Genomic DNA, 23,591 nt, shown 5'->3' on the forward strand with positions numbered 1-23,591 from the left:
GTGTGTGTGTGTGTGTGTGTGTGTATTCCCGGGGTTAGAACACAGATCTGATTCCCAGTTTAAAGGACTGAGATATTGTTACCAGCCTTTTTTTCAGTATATGCAGTGTTTGATCCAGAGTTTGAGCAGCCGTGCTGAATCCATGCGGCACTGCGGCTGTTATCGATTGAAAAAATAATAACAGCATCTCAGTGTTTGCTCCACATCGCCTGGGCGTCGTCACATTCCTGCCGCCTCCTCGTCACTCTGCGGAAACACGGCAGATTTATATTACATGTTGGGTTCATGACACAGAGAGGAGGAGAGGTGATGGGACGCCAAATAAATCTGCCGCCAATAAGCCAACGCGCGCGCGCACACACACACACACACACACACACACACACACACACACACACACACACACAGGTTTATATATATCTATACACTGGCTTTCTTTCATTTTCCCTCTCACACCTTCTCTGACTCCCAGCACACAGAGGAAATTAAATGAGCTCTGTTATCAGCTGCCACGTGAATGCTGCACACCGCCTCCAGCCGCTGATCATGCCCTCCTCTCATCAACCCCTCCTGGGACTCCGACATCCTCAACACTGCTCCTGTTGGATGCACCAGCCCGCCACTCGGCACTGTCCACCTAAATTGGACAATTACCGAGCGAACGCTGAGCCCACTGAGGTTTTCTCTGTTTCTGCACCGATGAGTGGAGGCGGCTTTTTTATCCTCCCCGGCTCGTGCAGATATTTAAAGTAGCTGTTTAGGTTTTTGTGTTCAGCAGCCTGGCTCCGTGGGCGGTGCTGTCAATTTGGTTGGTTTAGGCTGGGCCTCCGTTCCACCTGCGATACAGACGGATGGATTTTATAAAGATGCCACTTCTGAGTCTGTTCAAAACAAAGAGGAACAACAGGAACAGTCACAGTTTACACATTTATATAAATATATATATTCAAAATCACATCATGTTCGAAATGCAAAAACAAGCCATGCGTTGCCATGCGTTACGCTGCTCCAGCCTCAGACCATCACATGCATGTTTCTACATTTCATGACAGGAAGCACAGAGCTGCTGTCAGCCTGCAGCAAAGTTACCCAAATCAAAGATGATGGCAAACTCAGCTGAGAGTTTATCTGCACAGCTTTTACTGTAGCTTACGTAGCTTTAGCGTAGCTTTGCAGCTGAACAGTTCAGTTTAGTTTTGCTGGGAAAAGTCTGAGAATGGTTTTAATTGCCGTTACAGAAACAAGAGCTGCTGCTCAGCTGCTCAGTCCACACTGCCTGGGCTGAACACAAAGTCAACTGACCCAGTGAAAAAGTGAAGATGGATGCTTTTAGATCTTTATTTTTTTATGTGTTGAGTTGCTTGTTTTAAATTAGCACTGTATAAAACATGATATGTTACACTTATCAGTGACAAATCCATCCATCCATCCATCTTCATCCGCTTTATCCGAGGCCGGGTCGCGGGGGCAGCAGCCTAAGCAAATCCGATTTTCAGAAAGCTGAAGTTGGGGAGGGTCTCTGCCCGTGCAGCCATCATCAAACCACGTCTTTGTTGATACGCGCTGAGGTGTCAGAACTGATCATTGAAGGTCGTCAGAGATGAGATAAACTCACAGGCCGGCTGTGAGAAAAGAAATGAGCTAAAATCATTTTTTCTCTTCTGTGTTTTTGTTGTTTCTTCAGCCTGGAGTCAGAGCGACGACTGTTAATTAACTGTATAACCGCTGCTTGTATTTTCAGACGGGGGAGCGAGCCTCTTAATGCTGCCATTAGCAGTTAATTACACAATACCACTGTGGCTGTTTGACATCTGCAGGGCCTCTTCAGGAAGCAAGCGGCAGCTTTTCTCACCTCTCGCTGGTTTCGTGCCTCAGAGCTTTTTCAAATAAATACTTGAGCGCTCGCCGTCCTTTCTTCTTCATTTCTTCCTCCTTTGTTCTTCCTGAAACACGACCTCAGGCTGACCTCACATTCGTGACCATCTCATTAGTGACCCGTTTGACCCCAGATCAGTTTCTTTAAGGGATAAAATGCATCCCCACCTGTTGCAAACCCGCATGCGTCAAAGATGTGCTCGATGTCACATTGAGGGCAATTTGTAGCGAGGGAGCTACAAACTGGCCTCTCCCTGTCTTTCAGACGTCTCTTTCTTTCCACCCCGGCTTTATTAAACCGTCTCGGCCTGTGCGAATCAATGTGGCTGTCTGTCTCGGAGGAAAATCACTTTTCTACCAGCAGAACACAATCACCAGGAGGAGGAAAAGCTTTAAATAGACAGCCTTCATTTTCTGTCTCATTCTGTGGGCTGTGAGCTGAAAATGTACAGCTTAGCAAAACTACATCTCTGCAGTGGGGAAAACTCTTTTATTCCCAGGTCTCCAGCTTCTGCGTTACATACACATCTCTGTTTCTTCTCTGAGATTATTTAGGCTTTAGTTTAGAAGAACAAACGCCTGGAGCTTATTTGATGAAGACCTCCACCTGCTGCTGGTGGAGCTCAGATTGAGCTACACAGGAAATGTGCAACAAAACTATCAGCCTATAAAGCTCAGATCCTCTGCAGAGCTGCTGAGAGGTTTCACCTGGACTTCAATCAAACACGAATCAGAAGAGTTTTTGCAGTGATGGAGGAAATATTCTGTTAAAGTCTAAATAAAAACACTGATATTTTTCTTTTAGTAAAGTATGATATGTAGGAAAATGGCTTTTCAGATGTAGTTTGTATGATGCAATTATTAGGTGAATTTATATAGTCCGCTTTTATTTATCAAGGTCAAATTTTCATGGACTGCCCTGTCACATCATGCAGTAAAGCATGCATTGGTGAAAACAGCAGCACCATTTTACTGCATCAGTATAAACATCCATCCATCCCTCTTCAGGTCTGGGGTGTATCCCAGCTGTCATAGGGGAAGAGGCAGGGTACATCCTGGTGTCGCGTCTGTCTCAGGGCTAACACACAGACGGATAATTCACACCTCACTTTACAATAACAAGCTAACCCCGTGCATATTTTTTGGACCGTGGGGAAAGCCGGAGCACCCAGAGAGAACCCGTCCATACATGAGGAGGAACATGTAAACTCCACCTCCATAGCACCATCCTCTTGCCCCAGTATGAAGTTCAGTTTCAGTCTGTTCTCGTTCCCGCGGTGTTCAATAACACTTCTGTCAAAGCTGCTGGTGTTTGTCAGACACAGGGTGTTCTTTAGGGAGAAAGGTTTGTCACTCCCAGCTCACTATTCATCAGCCATCAGGGTTAGCTTTGTGAAGAGGTGCTTTTTAAGCTGAATCACCATCTTTTCCTGACTCTGGACAGGTTTCAGTGCCTAAAGCTTAGCAGTGAGTGGAATAAAGGCAAACCACCACGTCTCACCTGGCTGTGAAATATAAGACCCACCCTCCCTACGTGCAGTTTGAAGTCATCTGAAAGTAGCCAATAGTCTCACGTTATGGCGAGGGGAAACAATGAAACATGAAGTCAAATAACAAGTTCCTCTGTCTGCAGTTCCTCTAATGTCCACTTGAGGCTGCCTCCAGAAGCGAGTCAGTCCCCACAGTGCGCTGCTTCCAGGTCTGAAGAGTGAAGCCAGCACAAAGTTGCTTTAAACATGTATTCTGTTTAACAGCCAGGCAACACATGGTCGCAAAAAGACTATCAGTTATATTGAATTTGATTGGAGATCCGAGCAGTTACTCTAGTAAACCGTGGTCGCTGCAAGAGTCAGGAAGGAGGATTATCGAGGGTACGTTCAAGAGTAATCAGTCACAAGCTGACTGTGCTGCACCTGGTTCTCCAACCCCCACCTGCTTCACAGCACGTCTTTACGAACCAATCAGTGATGTCACAGTGGCTGTGCCCATCTTTTATATACAGTCTATGGAGAAAACAAATAGAATCAGCAAGTGGGTCCCAGTGTCTCCTCATATACCTGTCAGATATACCACCACCCCTCCGTGTCATCATGTGTGACGACCAGAACATGAACCACTGATTACAAAGACACCCTGTGCTAAACAGAAGCATTCAGGTGGCGTCATAGCCTCTGGGATATTGAAACTGCTGACTGGATAGCCAGTTTATAGAAAGATTAATAAATACAATTACTCATTTTTAACGGAAACAAAGCTGTCAAATAATTTTAGTGAGGTACAAAAAGCACATGGTTGTCCTCTGAATCGTAAGGGTTGCATGGAGGAGGAGTCATACCCAAGTAAAGCACCTAATTTGTGTGTAACTAGAAGACTACTTTAATACTTAGAATACTTTAAGAGTTTGTTAGTTCACGTTTTTGTTTTCGAGTAATTTGTTGGATTGTGTCACTCAGGCCCGTCTTCACTCCATGATGTCTCCTTCCTCTCTGTTGACACCCAGTCAGAGCTCATCTGAGGTCTGACACTCGACACAGGGTGTCTGCCAACCACACACACACACACACACACACACACACACACACACACACACACACACACACACACACACACACACACACACACACACAACCCAGAACAACAACAACAAAAACAAACAAACTGCAGCGGTGTCTCATTCTTATACTTCCAGCTGGTTAGTGTACTTCGTGTGTTCAGTGTCACCTCCGGCTCTGACTGACTCACTAGCATTGTGCGCCCCCTGCAGGTCAGGCGATGCCCCCCTGAGCTGCTACTGTTGGAAGAATCCAGCCTGATGATGATAAAAATGGTTTGTGTTGCATCTCTGTGTGTAAAGCTGCTGAGCAGAAACATTTAGTCCCTGTGAAATCCACACGAGGTGCTGCCGACGTGTCTGAATGTGTAAGGCTGAAGCTTGGTGACCTGATGGAGGTGGTTCAGAAACACGACAACAGGTTTTAAAGATTCAGCGGTCATATTTTATTCAGCTCAGCATTTTATTCTCCAGTAGGCTTTTAAATATTTTACAGTGCAGGGTGATAAATACGTGAGGTTATGCTTCCCCTGCGTGGTTATTTGGAGACCAGCGCGCCTGCCGTAGCTGAAGGTGGGGTTTAAATGCAGCAGGTGGAGCTGACTGACTGAGCGGGGCTGCATTTAGTTTTCTGGGGTTAGTTTGTAACCAGCAGCAGAAGAAATGTTTGATAAATCTCTGTTGGTATTTCATCAATCAGTGCTGCCAGTAGTGATTAAAGTTGCACTGCACAGGGGGAGCAGCGCCACCCACACATGAACTCACACACACACACACACACACACACACACACACACACACACACACACACACACACACAGCAGCTTCCTGCAGTGTGTCCTCTGACTGGTCTCCTCAGCAGTGGTTCTCTGTTATAGCAGGTTCTCATTTATAATTAACAGCCTGTAGCCTTTCTTTTACTCGTATATCACCTGTTTATAACCTGCTGGGACCTCACACAGAAATCACACGTCAGACTTTCTGGTGTGTCTGCAGAGCTGCGACGCTCTCTGAATAGCAAATACATTCCCGCCTATTACGGCCTCATTCAGAAAACCGACAGGCAGAACAAGACTGAAGACTCCCATTAGTGCACTCCACTCTTTAATTTTTCTCTCGATTGAACAGCCGCCGCACTCCCCAGCCCGTCGTTCCTCTCTGCGCCGCTCTCTCCTCCCACGCTGCTCCTGCAGGGAGGAGGACGGAGGGGGGGGGGGGCGCGTGTCTTCAGACTATAAATAGCAAGCAAGGATTGGGGTTAACGGAGGGGGTGGAGGAGGCGGCGAGTTTGGGGTGTTTGAATTGACGTCACGGTGCAGAACTGTTCTCATGATAACAGCTTCAAGTCATTCTTATCGCTCTCCTCTTTCTCTCTACTCCCGACTCTCTTTCTTTATGCAAGTCTGAAAAGCATGATTACTGTCAGACCGCCGAGTCACCCTCAGGGTTTCAGGCCTCGTACGTCCAGTTACCCAGCATACTTACTTAAATGGCTCTTTTTTTAATGCCTCGTTTTCAGCAGAGGTGGTAAATTCAACATAATCAGTCAGATCTCGATGTATCTCGTGACATGTTATAAAATGCATACGTGGCTTTGCTGCGTAGCAGGTGTGGTTATTGTGGCGTTGAGCTGCAGGCAGGTGTGATGCAGGACTGTTGGGTTTAGCCGGGCGGTGCACCACTTCAGTTTCGCTCACAGGACTGAGCAGGAAACCTGTTTGACCCAGCTTTCCTGTCTTTCTCCACTGTCCTTTCACAATAAAGGCTCAAGTTTCACTGTGTTTGGGAAATCCTTACCTGTCCCGTTTGTTTCTATAAGGTTTGAGTCAGAATGAGGGGAAAAAGCATCATCTGGGGAATGTCAACCTGAAATCGGATGAACATTTTCCCCATCTGTGATTTGGACAGATGTGATTTAAACCATCTGAAGGAAAAATATTATATGCATTATATTCCAGAAGCTGTAAAAGAATTAAACCCCTCCTCCAAACCTGCTGTCAGAGACTTCGAGCATCCATTGTTTTGTCTTCTTGAGCTGCACTGCTGAGCGTCACAGCACCCAGAGATGAACTGTAAACCATCTGAAGGATGTAGCTCCGTAGGCTCAAGGAGTTTTCTGGATGATGGACATTTAAAATCAATAAACTGATGCCAAAATAAAGAAAAAAATCTAAAATCAACCAAAGTTCATCACTTAGTTGTTTTTATTTGTTTGATAAAACGAATGAAAGTAGAGTCTAAGGAGCTTGGAAAGAAAAGCGTCTGAACTTCTTTTAAGTTTCTTGAAGACGTTTCATCTGAGAAGCTTCATCAGTTTTAAGAGTAGGTGGAGAGTCCCAGATTTAAGCCCTGTGGTAGTGTCCCTAAGAGGGTTGTGGACCCTCTATTGATCCTCTACCTAATCACACAAGCCAAGGTGTGAAACTGGGTGTGGGTCACAATCAGCCAGGGTTTCGGGTGAGCTCATTGTGAAACCTGGCCCCACCCTATCATGTGATTTCCTGAGGTCAGATGGCCCAGGATGTGAGTGGGCGTTAAGGCGTCTGGGAAGGATCTCAGAACTGGATTACAGATGGCAGAGAGTTGGTGTCGTAAACCACCGCCTCTGATCAAAGATGGTCGCTCACAGTGGGCATGGATGGATCCTGTCACTCCTCTTTCAAACCATCTGTCCTCTCTGTCCAAAATGTGAACATTGGCATCCTCGAAAGAGTGACCTTTGACCTTTAGATGAGGGTGGACAGCCAAGTCTTGTCCCGTTATGAAGTTGCTGTTTGGTCTCTCCAATATAGAGGTCTGAGGATTCCTCACTACACTGTGCAGCATACACCACATTAAGTTTGTGTTTGGGATGAAGCAGTTTGTGTCTGAGTGTGCGGGTGGGTCTAAAGCACACTGGGATGTCGTGCTTGGAGAAGACTCCCCTGAGTTTCTCTGATACACCAGCTACACAATCAGAACAATATTGTCATCCCTTATCAGAAACTTCTGAATCTGATGAGGGATGACAATATTGTTCTGATTGTCCTTCTGATTTTCCAACTAGGGAGAATCAATAGGGGTCCATGACCCTCTTGCAGACACTCCCATAGGGCTTAAAACCAGTTGTTCTTAGAACTGAAGAAGCTTCTCTGATGAAACGTCTTCAAGAAACTTAAAGAAGTCCAGATGCTTTTCTTTCCAAACTTCTTAGACTACGTTGACCTGGATGACTGAGAACCTTCACAGACGTAGAGACCTGAAACTGTTAAATTCCCGTTGAAGTGCATCTTTGCTCCGGGAATTTTTAGAGAAATCTGTGATGGTCAGGTGGCGCAGTAAGGTCGCGTAACGACAGAATACGGGTCACTCAGCAGGGCTGGAAACGATCCCTCCATCTTTATTAGTCTTGCTCTCACGCAGGGCAGCGGCGTGGCCTCTGACAGCTCTCGTCTGTTGTCACATAATCAATCCACGCCTACAATACGAGCCTGTAAATGGACTGCATACATAACGATCTCCTTTGGACTTATCGACCGCTCAAAGCGCCTTACAGAACAAGCCACATCCACCCGTTCACACAGCGCCGTTTTATTTATCGATCCGTGTCGATGGGCATGAATTTTCCAATTATGGAAAACTCCCACTTGATGACACTCGTAGCAGAGCCATCTTGAATCATATGAACAGATAAACGTGCCTCACAGCGATCAGAGTGTTGGTGTAAATAAGCGGCCGCTGTTGTGCTTCATACAGGGAGGATATGAAGTAACGACCATAAAAACAGCAGTTGGCACTCTGAGCATACACAAGCATGAGCTGATGAAGACGAGCCAGCGCTCTAAAGATAAAGCAGAGATGGGAATCTTCAAGTGGCCGTCAGAGGAACGGCATCTCTCCACACTCTCGTCAGCCCTGGAAGCTTTATTGTCGGGGAATTAATGTTCACGTCTCTTTCTATCAGCTCTGCACGCTCTGAGCTGTGAGCCGCTGAGCGAATAAGCCGTCCTCCCCGCGTGTTTGTATGTATGCACATATATGCGATAGATGAGTTTACCTCGCTCCCACTGAGGTGATTAAATCTGCCGTTATCGATCGTTACCGCTCCTCTTCCTCACCTTCACGCACACCCACGCGATGCTTCTTTAAATCTGTGACCGAGTGTGTGCGAGCCTCTACGACTCGGTTCATCTTCGAGCACATACGTGTTCATGGCCTGTGTTAGTCAGATTTTCAGTTTTCCTGCATTTCTGTGTTTATGCGACTGATCCTCCTCTGCACGATCTAATTATAATCTGTCTGTGTTACTCTGCAAGCAGCACATCCTTCACTTACACAGCTGGGCTGTGATCCTGACATGAAGGCTGATGATGATTATTGTTGCTCATCACTGAACCACGATGAGATTTAATTTGCAGACTCTCAGCCTGACATCCACTGACTAAAGTCAGTGATGAACTTTTTTATTTTTGTTCTTGTTACTCTTATTTGTTTTTGTTGTGTTGTTGTTCTTCATTGTTACGCAATAACAATGTTGAACTGACTCTGAATCTGTGGCTCAGAGCAATGCAGCATTATTATTATCCTTTAAATAATTCAAAGCAGCCAAACAGCAGAGAGGGAGATCTGACAACAGCAAACATGAGCCGGCCGTCAGTCAGGCTTCATCCCGAACTCCCTGACAGCACAACTGCTGTAGTAGCAGGAAGGATGAAGGAGCTCCGGCTGTTTCCAAAGACACAGAGGGACAGGAGAGAGTTCACCAACCTCTGAAAACCCCTGATGGATTATAATATTAGGATTATATTAATCATAACACTAATATTGACAGATTATAAATCCGTTCTCATTCATGCAGCCGAGTCTGTGTGCGATTTCTGGATTGTGTCATTTTAAAGATGCAGTCTTTGCAGGGATGCTCCTCAGAGCTGGGTCGATTGAATAATCACTTTATTTTCTTCTTCCTTCAGTCACCTGGATAACCATCACCTGTGGGACCCCAACGAGTTTGCAGTTTCCTGCTTCAGAATCATCATGTACTCCATCCAGGTACGTTGCACTTCCTCTGACACGTAGGTCGAGATGGCAGAGGCTAAAAAATGGAGCTGATTTGATCTGGAAGCAGTGAAAACCAGTAGTCGAGAGCTCTCTGAGTCTTTAAAAAGGAAAAGTTCTGTCTAAAGCAGCTGCTGGAGATGTTTTAAGGTCGAGTTCACATCCAGCAGCTTCACAAAAACTTCCTCGATGTCAAAGGTCGCCTTCTGAAGTAACTGTTTTATAGCAGTTCAGCTGCACAGAGAGAGGAGACGCAGCGAGCAGGAAATACTACAGACTGCAACTTTTTAATAACTGAGATGCTTTAAAGAAAAACAAAACTTTCTTCACTTTCACTTTTTTGTTTGTTCTCTATGAACTTCAGCGGATTATTGCTGCTGCAGTTTGTCCAGTTTTACAGCCGCTGTAAGATGTTCGTTTCAGTGGAAATTTGCTGGTTTATTAGCAACAAATGAAAGAACACTTTGTCTAGTATCTGCATTCAGCAGCATGCTAGCACAAATCCTCCTCCAGCATAACAGAATCAGCCGCACCTGCTCAGACGTTCACTAACTACAACTATAAACTTTTTCTATTTAATGTTAATAATTCTACACGAAGAAAAGTTCATTTGATGAATGTGTGATAGTAAATCACATAATATGATTTAAGGATTTAATCATAAATGATTTTTGCAAACTGAAAAATGAAACCGGTGCAGAAGTCTCACTTAGCTGCATTCTTTCTGCTGGCCAGCAGGAGGCGCCTCCTGGTTCAGAGAACTGTCATTGTAGAGAAATTTATTGGAAAAAGTTGCAAATTGTAACTTTAACATATGACATAATTCAGCATTTTCCGATTAGTTCGTGGTCTCGTTTCATGGTTTTGTTAAATCTAGCGTGATGCTCATTTTGTAAACAAAGGTCGCGTTTAGAGTGAAACAGATCATCGTACTGTTTACAGCGGACCTACCTGCTGATTGACACTTTTCACCGTGGTGCGAGTGTATCGTTTCCTGCTGCTCGTCACGTCTGGTCTAAAAACACTGTCCGCTCGAGTCTGTAAGACGGGGCTTCAGAAGCTGCTCCATCATTTATATACAGTCTGTCTGTGACGTTCACCATGTGATCGGCAGCAAACTCTATATTTGTTCCAAACATCATTTGAAATCCTCTTTGGCTTTTTCAGGCTCAGCACTCGCACCACGTGATCCAGCAGGTTCTGAACCACCTCGACACTAACAACAAGAACACGCCGCGGGTCAGAGCCGGCATCGTCCAGGTGCTCCTGGAGACGGTGGCCATCGCCGCCAAAGGATCTGTGGGTGAGTTAAAGTGACAGACTGCTTCCCTCTGCAGGACGTCATGGAGGAAGATGTCATCATCTCTCTGAGGTTTAAAAAATGGTGTCATTAGCTTTACCACTGCAAGTCTGCAGATGGCCATAACGTGTCAAACACAACAACAACGCGCTGGTAGAGGCACAGGCAGAGGAGGCATTAACGTAAAGAAAGAATCTGAGACGGCGTCGCCCAGAATCAGGATTAAATACGTGCATCAAAGCAGGATGTTGTTGGCCTTTAGCTTGCTTCTCTGCAGCCAGAAGAAAGTTATCAGCCGATGTGAGCTGGCTCAGTTTGCACACGCAGGTGTGTGATCATCTGCAGTAACAGGCTGGTAATATTTTCACATTTTAAACAGGAAGCTGATCTGTGATGTTTCAGCTGTTAGGCCATAATAATTGTCAGCAACAACAAACACAGTTAAGAGATCCAGTTCAGTGACTCAAAGAGGCCACACCCCTAAATTTAACCTTCACCAAAATCCAATAACGGGGGAGTGGCTCAGTTTTAGAGGCGGCCTCAAGTGGAGATTAGAGGAAGTACAGTTTTTGACATTTCCACGTCGATTTTAGCTTTCTAGCTCCGTATGTTTAGTTTAAAACCATAAAACCAAAAGGCAGTATATATATAGCATATTATTACTATATTATTATTAATTACATTTTCCTTTGACAGGCTCGAAACAGTAACGAGTTCTGTTTCCTATGTGCGATTATTAAGCCGAGGAGAAAACGTCACGGTCCACATGAAGCGTTGACATAAACGCCCCCCACTGCAGAGGAAGCTCAGACTAAGCTGGTTAGAGATGAGTTGTTAATAGACGATCTGCACTCTTATTAAATAAACTGTCGGAGCTGAAACAATCAGCCGATTAACTGATGAAGAGAAAAACAACCTTTTTTCTGTTGTTTGTTTTCAGCTGTTTTAAGATGTAAGCTTGGCTGCGTCTTCCTCGTCTTCTTACCTGTCGGGACCACGTCAGTGAAAATGTGTCCTTATTTCACCTGAACTTACAGTTGTGTTGTTTATTAAGTTGGACAGAGCGTTAAAAGCAGGCGCTGGGTGGAGGAGGGTTGCAAAGCAGCTTGCAGATTCTCAGCAGCTGTTGACAGGTTGAAGGAAGTTAAATCGTAGGCTTTATATATGAGATTTGTCATGGTGAATGCTAAACTGACACTTATGTTATTGACATTTTGACCTCTTTAGACTTTTGAATCTTGGGAGAAATTAAAGTTTTGCTACAAGTGTTACTTTGTTACCCAAACTTGAAGGAACAAGTTTGAATTTGAAGAAACACAAAGTAAAGACAGCACTCGGAGGTGTTTAAACAGGTGCTCGAGTGTTTTTGATGTTGTCACGTTGTGTCTGCTGTCCCGGCGTTTCATTCTGCTTGAACGTTTGTAGATGCTAATCGCCTGATAATTAAATCATCAGGTTTTTCACTGTTAGGAAGAAAAGAAGTCAACAGAAAACATTCAAATTACTCTGTCCCACTGAGGTGTGGAAACAAATTAAAAACTTGAGAGTATTTAATTGAAGACAAGCTGTAAGTAGTAATTATTTTTACTGCCTCTTCCTGGAAATAAAACACAACCTTCCTCCTGGATAGGAATGATCCAAGGCTCCAAAAGAAGTGACGTGTTCACCTTTGAAAGCGAATGCACGATTCCTCCTAATCTGTGGCTCGGTACGGTATGACCCTGTGCTTGGATTTAAACTGAGTAGAGCAGCTTCTGCAGACTTCCCCCCCTCGCCACACGCCCGGCGTTAACGAGCATTCTGGGTAATCACAGCTTTCACGTCTCAAGTTTTGTTCTCTTTATAAAAAAGGTAAAAAAAAATAGATTTAAGTTATTTGAACCTCTCTTCTCTTGAGTTTTTCCCCTTTATTCTTCCTTTTATCTTTTACCAGCAGATGCTCTTAGAGCTCTTAGATGATGAGCAGGAATACACCACCAGATACTTTCAGTTCAACTTTAACGTACACAGACTGACCAGAACCAGATCATGTTATAATCTGATGTAATGCAATAACACTGCAGTAACTGGAAGGGTCAGCTTTATCGTCAACTTCTGCAGCATTTTGTGGTGTTTGTCTCTGAGATTTAGGTGCAAGCAGCACTAAATAACTGACAGTCATACTGTCAGCCTTTACATGGGCAGCGTCTCCCAGTTAACATGGTGAGCAGCTACGTCCCAGTAATACCAGTAGGTTGATTGCCCTGATGCTGTAGAGGTTCTGCAGGGTATGCTCGAGCAGCAATCTTTATTTAGGGTTTCTTCACAGTGCGCCCTCTGTAACTATTCTATATATTTCTTTCTGGTCACTCTGTGCCATGTGACATTTGAACAAATCCACAGAGTGTCCGAAGTGTGAGCTGAGTAAACGGGGAAGCTGCAGACGCACAGAGATCACGCTGTGGTTGTGTAGCTGAGTGTTGGTGGTATGTAGAATAGCACCGTCGTGTGATGCTGTGAGTCAGTCTGTGTCAGTAGATTAGAGTAAGTATCACTAAAGGTAATTCAGAATGTGTTGTTGCAGATCATTGTTTGCTCCCAGACTGCTAGAGAAAGTGAAAAATAACCCTTCAAAGAATCCTGATCTGTGAGATTTACAAAGATGGATGTAGCTACTGTGATGTCACCCACTGGTTTGTGAAGTCCCATTTTAAATCAAGATGAGCGTTTCCACCGTCACCATGAAGCTGGATGTGATGACAGACGGGCACTCCTCAGATAATCCTCCTTTCTGAAACAAAGCATTGCAGCCTGACCCGTGTACTGACACACCCATAATATCAGCCAGTGTTAGCTACTGGCTGATCTACTGTATTGGCATTTATGGCAGCCAATAAGAAAAAGGTAAAGAAGACATGGAGAAACATCCTTCAACCATGTTATAAGTGCTGACATTGCATAGTAGTCCACTAGAGGGCACTCTGCAGTATCTGTACTGCTACATGTTTATAGGACCGGAAGTCTTTTTGTAACCAGTTATCACCCTCTACTGGTCATTTATAAAAGTGCAAGTTTAAGGCACTTATGCATTAGCCTCACTTTTAAGTCAGAATACTTTAATAATCCCAAAGGAATTTATGTAAAAGAAAGCTATTAAAACAAGCGAACACTCTAAGTTAAAGTAAACTAAAAAAGTAATAAAAAGTAAAGAAGCAGGAGCAGCAGAAACGGGCTGCACGCTGGTTGACGCGTTAACCTTCGAAGTCCATCTTTTATAGTTTGTGGTTGACTCACTTTTGGAGGCGGCCTCAAGTGGCCACCAGAGGAACTTCAGGATTTTGGCACCTCTGTAATGTCGCTTTTCATATTCATAATATTTGCTAAAATTTAATGTAGCTTTATCATCTCCATTTGTTGTTTTTTATTTTCCTGTCTCCGTTTTTTTAAAAGTTTATGTTTTCTGTCTTATTTAAACGAGCGAAGTCCGAGCTGTGCCTGGAGCCGCCCGGCCCGTCATTCAGCGCTGGCTTGTAATAATCTGTGGTGTTGCTTTCTGTGACAGAGTGAATTAGGACTGCAAAGCAGAGCCTGTTCGTGTTTATTTTACTGCAGTTTATGTCGGATATCTGCAGGTTCAGCTCCACCAAAAATAGCTCACTAGACAATTTTAAGTGTTTAAAGCAAATATGTTTTCTTCTCCTTATCACAGCAGCCTGGAAGCTCTCCGAATTATTTATGTTTTAATTGGTCTATTGGTAACATGGCAACATCTGCCTGATGGTATTTAAAATTCTTACTTCCTGAGTTTATGAACCCATTAAAATAAAAGTTAAAGTTTTAGTAAAAATGTTTTGCCTTATTTTTAACGAAGCAGTCAAACTGTATATTTCCCTTGATTATTGGTTAAATACCACGTCGGCTCCATTATGTTAGCTTAGCGGCGCCAGAGCTAAGCATGTTGGAGCAAACAGCCAGTTCAGAGACCAGCTGGGTAGAAACAAGCAGACCCGATGACGCAGGAGGAAACTATCAGAGCACACGTTACACGTGTGTCTCCTCGACAGATCAATCTGAGGCAGGAGTGTCGATATGTTTCCATTTAAGGCTGTTTGAAACTGATGGTGACTGTTCACATGTTGGAGGTTTCAACAGCTTTCTACAAAAATGTGACGGCTCAGGTGGAGTGTGGGATTTATCCAACGAAGGGAAACAAACCACGTAAATCTGAAACCTGAAATTTGTGTGAAAACCACAGAATTTTATTTACTGTGAGATTCTGACCAGTCTGTGTGTTTGTGAAGCTACTGAGCCCTCAGCCACTCGTGGACCACACAAGCAGTGTCAGCAAAACCCCAAATTTCACTTAGTAGCAGCTGACTAATACATGTTTAAACGACTCATTAAAGAGCTCGACCCAGGCCGTTTATACAGATGTTTCTACAACATCTGCCACTGGCCTTCAAAATAAATGAACACTTTTAGCCACACCAGGTGCAACGAAACAGGCCCTGTTTTAGGATTAAATAATCCTTCTCTCTTCACCTTTTTGTGGCTTTTCCTATGCAAAGCTCCTACGAAATCATAGTTAAAAGGCCCGATACGAACAAAAGATGGAATCCCGTCTCTTCCCGTTTACGAAAATGTCAGGCTAATGTTTCCTGTGATGTTCATTTAACCTGCGGGTGTGATGGCAGGGCCCACCGTGCTGGAGGTGTTCAACACTCTGCTCAAACACCTGAGGATGAGCGTGGACTTTGAGCTGGGCGACAGCTCGAGGAGGAACTCCGCCTCCAGCGTTTCGTCCGTCCGCGGTAAAGAGAGCGAGGAGCGGATCGTCCAGAACGCCATCATCCAGACCATCGGTACGAGCTCCTCTATTACTCCAGAGTGTGTTTGTCTTAATGAATATGTGCCTGCATGTGTTAGTAAAAATAACCTTGAATGTTTTTTTCATTCACTGAGTTCTGACTCATCTTTGTCTCCCCCGGCGTCGCCGCCAGGCTTCTTCGGTGGAAATCTGCCAGACTACCAGCGAGCTGAAGTCATGATGTTCATCATGGGCAAAGTGCCAGTCTACGGGACGCCCTGCCACGCCTTGGACACAGTCAAGATTGGGTGAGTCACACATTCATTATCCAGAGACCCGGAGGTTCCCTCGTAGAGCTGCAGCCAGTCAGCTCGCAGCTCTGAAACGCTGCGTGCAGCTAAGACGCCGATTCGGCTGGTCGCTCGTCACAAATGAAGCTGTCCTCACAGGACTGTACTGTCAGGAGACTTCTCTGCATGATGATGATGATGATGGTGACGATGAGTGGATTTTACTGTCACAGCACATTTAAACTGTCCTGAACTCCATGCTTGTGTCAATGAAACGATATGATTGGCTGATAGGTTTCGTGCTTTTAAAATCATTTTTGTATTATATTTTATCCTCAGAGACCAAAGGGCAGTCATTGGGTCAAAACCTCGCCTCTCAGTGCTTTGCCTCTGTTTGTGGTCCTTCAGTAGCTGTGAGGTTTGGGCTGAACCTTTATATTCTGGTTTCATGGAGTTAAAGCTGTGCTGATTTTTAGCTCAGCGCTGTAACGTGTAACACTGGAAGCAGTTTCTAAAGAAGACGCTCGCAATTTTTTTCTCTCTTCATCAAATCTTTCTCCTAATCTGTCCTCACTTCACCTCCTGGACACCCCGCGGTGCAGCCGTCCCTGCAGCCAGAAAAAAGAAAGAAAAACAAGCTAATCCCTCAGGCGAGAGTGCAAGGGCAGATAATCCCAAATCAGACGAACGCCCTCCTCCTCCTCACAGACGCTCGCTCTCTCTGTTCCTTTTCGGGTAATTTCTCTCTGCAGCTTGTTGATGCTAACAGGAGGTCTGACAGCGTTTCACTATAAAAGTCAACACTGAAGATATCCTGCTGCTGCTTACAGCACCTTTACTCTTCTTCCTCACGTGGAGTCTTCAGACTGTGAAGAGAACCACAGACTGTCTGGATGTCAGTGCACGTTCATTTTGAAGCTTCAGGTTTTGTGTTTTGGCTGTTTGCTATTTTATAGGCAGAGGTGAGCACATCTGGACTGCATGTTGAAGCTGTCAGCTAAAGCTAGCATCGTCAGGTTTTCACTCCATGAAGTCTATTTAAAAACACTGAGTGCATTCTCACTGCCTCTGTGATTTCAGACAGTGAGTAGTACCTCAGAGCCACTTATCAAATACACTTGATTAACTGATCCTCAGCAAGTGTTCACACTTCTATAAACGTTTGCTGGTCTGAACCAATCGTGTGTTGACAGTGACACTAATAAATACGAAGTAGCAGATAAAATGTGTTCGTTTCACTTCTCGGGTGTTCTGAACCTCACAGCTTTCTTATTTGTCACACAGTTGCTGTAAACATGTAACATGGCAGCCTGTGGGGACTGACTGCCCCGGTCTGCTGTACTGGACACTGTGAGTTTGCGGTCGGTCCTGACGGGGTTTCTTTATCTTTTGTGTAACGCAGGCATCAGGGCACCAAGCGGATCCAGACCATGCTGCTCAGCTCCCTCATCATGGTGAGTCCTCGGTTTGTTCCCTCTGTGCTGTTCATGAGACAGGAACAATGTGCCGTTAATGGAAGCGAGACAAAGACACCGGCATACAAAACCTGAGCTTCAATAAGGAAAACTAAAATAGTGCACAGTCCCACCTGAAATACCCACGGACGAAAACTCTGGACGTCCTCACAATGAGTCATGTTCTCTAAATGTAAAAGCATCAAAGACGCGTTTCTCCGTCCTAATGACGCGTCTCCAGTTACATGAAAGTCGTATTTGTGTGTTTATTATCGGCCATGTTGGAGCTCTGGCTGTTTAACACTCGAAGTCTGCGTGAAGTCGCTTCCTTCTCCTTCATTATCTGCTTCAGTGAGAGACCCTCATCTCCCCGAGACGAGGAGGCACAGGTGGCACCGACACACACACACACACACACCCTCGTGCCCGCTCTCTCGCCGCTTCATTACGGATCTCTGTCCTCGTCTCCCCTCGTCGCGCCGCCACCTGCTTCTCAGAGCAGCTGGAGGAGGGGTGAAAGGTCGAAGTATTTATAATGCCATGCGACAGCAGATGGGGCTGAGCATTATGAGGTGTGTGTGTGTGTGTGTGATTTTGCAGCCTGCTGGGAGAAAACCCAGATGTTTTCAGGGTTTGTAGTCGGGGTGAAAGCAGGGACTCACCCAGGACGAAGATCAGGACGCAGCTCGGAGAGGTTGCCAGTCCATCACAGGGCCGACTTATTCAATTAAAGCCATTTAATAACTGCGCTGGTAAATGACCACAGTGCACATGTACAAACACCGAGTGAGAGTCTGGACCAGCTGACATGCTCGGTTCACTCTCCCACCTTGTTTGAAGTAGGTGAGTCTGCTTCGTTACAGATTTCAGCATCTCTGAAGCTGAGTGATCATCACAGCCAGGACTCAGCAAAGTTACACTAAAGCTTCTCATTTGCAGCTGCTGCTAACAAACCAAACGGTTTGAATGTTAAAAATTCAGCGAGTTGTTTCTACTGCGTATGCATCTCTGATGTGCATGTATTGCGAGGCCCTGCTCTGGCTGATCACATGGGCCACATCACCCGTTACAGTGATCAGTGTGGCGTCTGCATGCGTCTCTGACAGGATACATTTTTTGCTAAAAACAGTGTAGTGTTTGTCATTTTGTTCCTCGACGCGCTCTCACGCAGCAGAGTGAGGCGTGCCGACGCGGAGCGTGATTGTGATAACGATCAGATTTGTCTTCGGCTGTTCACGCTGATCAAAAATCATCACGTCAGAGTCACAAACGGTGGGAAAAGTCAACACTGGCACACGCTCACAAGCTTGTGAACGTAACGCTCTGCCGATCAGCCGTTTCTCCCTCTGGGGTAATTGCTGCACGCCGCCATGAATCTCACCTTGTCTCCTCTTCCTCAGGTCACCTCCGGCTTCAAGTCTAAGTCCATGGCGGCGGCTCTGCCTCCTCCCTTCCTGGACCCGCTCTTCTCCATCTCTCTGATGGAGGACAGCGAGCTGAGGCAGCTGGTGTTTGAGATCCTGCACAACATCCTCGACCGCCACGACAACCGCGCCAAGCTGCGCGGCATCAGGTAGCGCATCGCTCACCGTACTTACACGAGCCCTGCGGTGCTGGCGCCAGGTTTAACGACGCTCTCGTGTCCGGCTCTGTTACAGAATCATTCCTAATGTCTCCGCACTGAAGATTAAGAGAGAGAAGATTTCCAAGCAAGACGTCGCGTTCATGAAGAAGGTATCATAATCACGCTGAGGTCACCGTTTCTCTTTTCTAAAGAAATACTCTTTGAGATTCTCAATCTTTTACTGCTGACCTCATTTCACCTTAATCATCTCTTGGGGGGGAAATGTGACACACAGAAATCCAAACTGCCAACTGGAAATGATTGAAACAAAATGCATCTCAGAATATAGAAAAGAACTTTTAAAGGGGATCTGATGCTGCATAATTATAGCCGATTTTAGCACTCAGTGCTTTCTTACTACAAGCCTCATTCTCCCATTCACACACAACACACACACGCACACAAACACACACACACACAACAAACACAACACACACACACACCCACACACTCATGCACACACACAGCAGGTTATTTCAGACAGATTATTTTGAACCGGGAATCTTGGAAAGCTGCTCCAGCTGAGCCGTAGTGAAAACATGGAGCTGGAGATGATCCGAATGCAGGTGTTTTTACAAGCGAGGTCTTTGGAGCTCATTGACCTGGGCGGGAAGCCTCGGTCATCATCGGCACGCAGCATTTCCAAAATGAAGCCCTGCGATTTCACTCTTTCACCTGCGAATCACACCTGAGCTGTAACCAGAGGTCGGGGGAACGACCTCCTCTGTAGGCCGGTGTCTAAGGTCATTAACGTGTCTAACTGTAATTAATTAGCTGTAAATAAAAGTTTTTGTCTTCAGCTGTCGAGCTTATAACGAATGCAGGCAGCCGGGCTCTGCTTTTGTGTGTTTCATAAATCCCACTCCAGCAGCGGTGGGATATTTTTATCCAGATTTTAATGGGATTAATCATTTCATTTGCGTTTTCAGGGACAATAACTTTTTGATTCATCCGCAGTGGAGCTGCTGTGATAGATGTTCAGAACAGGGCGATTAATTAAGACTTTAATCCGCTGGTTGTTTTTTTACTGAGAGACCCATTAAGTTCTGCTTATTAAAATGTCAAAAAATGTGCTTAAAAATCGCCGTCATGCATTTTTAGAGCCCAAGGCACCGTCTGTAAATGTCTGCATCCATCTGATAAAAAATGTCAGTTTAATATCGCAGAAGATAAAAATGAATCTTTACAGCTGGAAAAGAGGAAATGTTGATATTTTTTACTTTAAAGAAATTAAATTTGAAGCTAAGCAATAACAGCAGAATTAATCTCAAACTCCTGTAATATAGTTACTATCCCCCCGCCGTCCTCAGCTCGCCGTCTGTCATTACCTGATGGTCCAGAGTCGGCGTCTCCTGCTGACTGTGTGGGTGACGCAGCCTGAGTCATGTGACTCTGTTGTCATCCACATCAGTGAGTCTGCACTGCAGAACATGGACCATCATTAAAGTGAACCCACATGCTGCAGTTTACATTTACCCCACACTGCCCCACATATCGTTTAATCCGCCACTGAAAATAGTCCCCGACACCTCCGCTGTTTCCTTATGTTAAACATGTTAAAGGTACTTTTTTTAAACAGTTCCCATATTTCTGTCCTCCTCTTTGTTTCTGTCTTTGCTTCTGGTTCTGCGTCGTCCCTGAAGCACGGCCAGCAGCTCTACCGTCACATCTATCTGGGCTGCAAAGAGGAAGATAACGTCCACAAAAACTTTGAGCTGCTCTTCACCACCCTCGCCATTCTGACCATCGAGCTGGCCAATGAGGAAGTGGTCATCGACCTCATTCGACTCGCCATCGCGCTGCAGGTAAAACCGATGAATTCACATCTGAAGTTTGTGTTTTTAGTCAAAGCGAAGACAAAAAGCAGTTTCCTCTGTTTGGTTGTGTTTGGAAGCTCAGTCAGAATAATCTCATCATAAGTAGATTTTCTGGCTCTTTCTGTCACATTTACAGTTTCAATTAAACTTTACATCCATAATTCCCAGAGTTAAGTATCTGAAATCTAAAAATAGTCTGCACCCATCTGTAAACTCTCGATTTCAACACACTCAGGAGAAAGGTGAGGGATTTTCTTCTGTTTCTGATTTGTTCTGATCTCGTGTCACAGCCTCACTGAGCTCGATTCCTCATTAACAGCTTCCATGACTGTGGCTGTATCTCACCTCTCTCCACACAGATGTGAAGATCTGTGATATTTCTCAGATCAGAGATTACATATAGTCAGGTTTTTTTTCCATCTGTAGCACTTTATATTCAGGACGTCTGTGTCTCTGTGCAGAGATCAGAACAGGACAGAGAGGTTGCAAAGCGGCTTGCAGCCAACGAGCTGAGGCTAAAATAAGTTTTAAAAAAGTGCATCTGAACATCTGATTTGTCATAAGGATGTGTCAAAGGGTGTCAGATGGGAATTTTAATCTAAATAATGTTTGTTTAACACTTTTCATTTATTTTTACCGTCTCTGCATCACCACAGACACCCAAAGAACCACGTGACAGCAGAGATGGTGGTCAGAGTTTTTAAGATCAGATCTGACTGATGACATGTGCTTTATGTTCTGGTGACCACTGAAATGAGTTAAGATGCCTGCAGTGATGGTGTGTGTTCGTAGAAGGCAGTAACAGAGTGACACAGTCCCCAAACATTCACTCAGATATAATGTAAAAACGTAGCTTATTATAACTTGAATACAATAAAATTAGACGAGTCATGAGTGTGCAGTGTTTCCAGGTCACCGGTATCAGGTGATAGTGGAAAAGTTTTATCGGCGAGGAGATCAAGTCGTCTGTTGAAGCTGTGGTGCTGTCAGTGCCGAGGTGTGGAGTAAACATCCTCAGTTACATCCCTGTTTAGAGGGTTTGTGTTTAACCTCGTGTTTAACCAGCTCTTCACGCTCCACATTATGGTGCTTCAGTCTAAAGCACCCTCGATGTGATTATGCTATATTTTTGGTGTCAGGTGTCATATTTAAGTGGCTGATGAGTAGCTGTGCTGTCATTTGCCTTTATGTCATTAGACCGTGAGAACCCACGCAGCTCCAATAAAACCTCCTGGAAGTGCAAGAGAGGTGCGAAGGAAATGTGCACGCTCGCACCAACACACATAAAAGACACGCACATGCACACACACACGCAGCTTCAGCTTGTTTGTGCATCACGCTGAGATCTTATCGTTTCCAAATGTCACAGCACTGTAGACATGATGTTTGTGCACGCACACACACTCTGAGTGCTGTGTTTACCTTCGTTTAATTCAGGGAACGTTTGAGACATAGAAGTATTAAAAAAAGACTGTTTAGTTTCTTTCTCATGCAGTTTCAGACAGGAAGTGCTTCATAGCACAAATTCATGGGGACGCATTTCTGTCACGTTTCCCTTCAGTCTGGTTTCTGTCACGTGTCTGTTTCACAGTCGCCTTGAGAAAAGTTGGCGAGTGTTTACAGACAAGTCGGCATTTTTCATGCAATTTACTGGCCACCACTGCAATCTGCTAGTAACCAAACCAGTCCCAAGGTTTCCAGTGCAGCATCCTATACCAGTCTGTAACCATTCTACGCTCATGACCAGCTCCTGCAATCACTCGCCAGACAATTTTAGTGCTAAAGTGTTTGCGTTTAATTTAAAGGCCACTGGGGGGCGATACTGGCGGTTGGAAAAAGACTTCAGTCTTCTAGACATCGATGGTAAAACGTTCCTCCAGCCTGACCTCTGTAAACACTTTGAGTTTATGGTTTCAAGCCAACGACTGCGGCTTCAGTCAAATCTGATCGTCACATCTTGAGTTTCAAGATCGAGCACTTAACCCGGTCTTGTGTCAATTTTCAGAGAATCTGATGTAAAATAGTTTATGTGTATACTGAACCAAAGCAACCACACATCTGCGCTGGTCCTCTTAGCTCGATGGCTTAGCTCGAGTGAAGCCAGATATTTGTTTCCAGCTTCTCCACTTAGATAGTATTTTGCTTTTTATTGGCATTATTACTGTAATATTCTTTGGTAGATTTGGTTGAAGCTAAAACAAAGTCGCACTCAGTGCGTCACAGACATGTGGCACAGTGTATTTAGTCTGCCTTGTTTGCTGTGTCACCTCAGGGTCGTTACCTTGACGACAACCTTTTTACTGACGGTGTGTGAAAATAGAAGATACGTGTTCGTGTGACCTTAGACAAATGCTGCTGCATGCTTATAACCCTGCACACAGATTAAAGGGGAAGTAAACCTCAACTCCTGTGAGGGTGTACCGAGTGTATGCGGGGAGTTCTGATGCTTCCACGACCAGAAACAGAAGCCGAGCTGCTGGTTTGTCCTCGCTAACACAGTTTTTGCAACTGGTTTGTGCAGGAAATGGCTCTTAACAACGAAGAGAACCTGCCCATGTTTATCCGCTGCGGCATCATGGCGTTGGTGGCCGCGTACCTCAACTTCCTGAGTCAGATGATTGCCAACCCGCCCTTCTGCCAGCACGTCAGCAAGGTGACTCCTCCCTGACATTACTGAGGATCAGAGCAGCTGGCTCTCATTCCCACTTTTTGTTTTTACTGCCATTTGTTGCAGAAAATACAAAAATATGATTTATTCAGTATGCTGATGATGCACCGCCGTTTTCTGCCTGTTAGCTGTTTCTTCTTGTTTACATCTTTCTTATTTGTAAATAGTGTAACATCATATAATCAGCTGTTC

General features: G+C 44.9%; 1 protein-coding gene across 3 annotated transcripts in view; it reads left to right on the forward strand.

Annotated features, from left to right (window-relative positions):
- efr3a (EFR3 homolog A (S. cerevisiae)) overlaps positions 1-23,591 on the forward strand; it is a 101,120-nt gene that overhangs the window by 69,429 nt on the left and 8,100 nt on the right. For all 3 annotated transcript variants that reach the window (XM_014337374.2, XM_014337373.2, XM_014337372.2), the window contains 9 exons: positions 9,376-9,454; positions 10,628-10,763; positions 15,434-15,601; positions 15,740-15,854; positions 17,239-17,290; positions 18,691-18,863; positions 18,949-19,024; positions 20,558-20,719; positions 23,253-23,384. In XM_014337374.2, the coding sequence (XP_014192860.1) occupies positions 9,376-9,454; positions 10,628-10,763; positions 15,434-15,601; positions 15,740-15,854; positions 17,239-17,290; positions 18,691-18,863; positions 18,949-19,024; positions 20,558-20,719; positions 23,253-23,384 (1,093 nt within the window). The remainder of the gene's footprint in view (positions 1-9,375; positions 9,455-10,627; positions 10,764-15,433; positions 15,602-15,739; positions 15,855-17,238; positions 17,291-18,690; positions 18,864-18,948; positions 19,025-20,557; positions 20,720-23,252; positions 23,385-23,591) is intronic.

The sequence above is a fragment of the Haplochromis burtoni genome, unplaced genomic scaffold (genome assembly GCF_018398535.1).
Source record: "Haplochromis burtoni strain Fernald_Lab_line unplaced genomic scaffold, NCSU_Asbu1 Contig_175, whole genome shotgun sequence".
NCBI lineage: Eukaryota > Metazoa > Chordata > Actinopteri > Cichliformes > Cichlidae > Haplochromis > Haplochromis burtoni.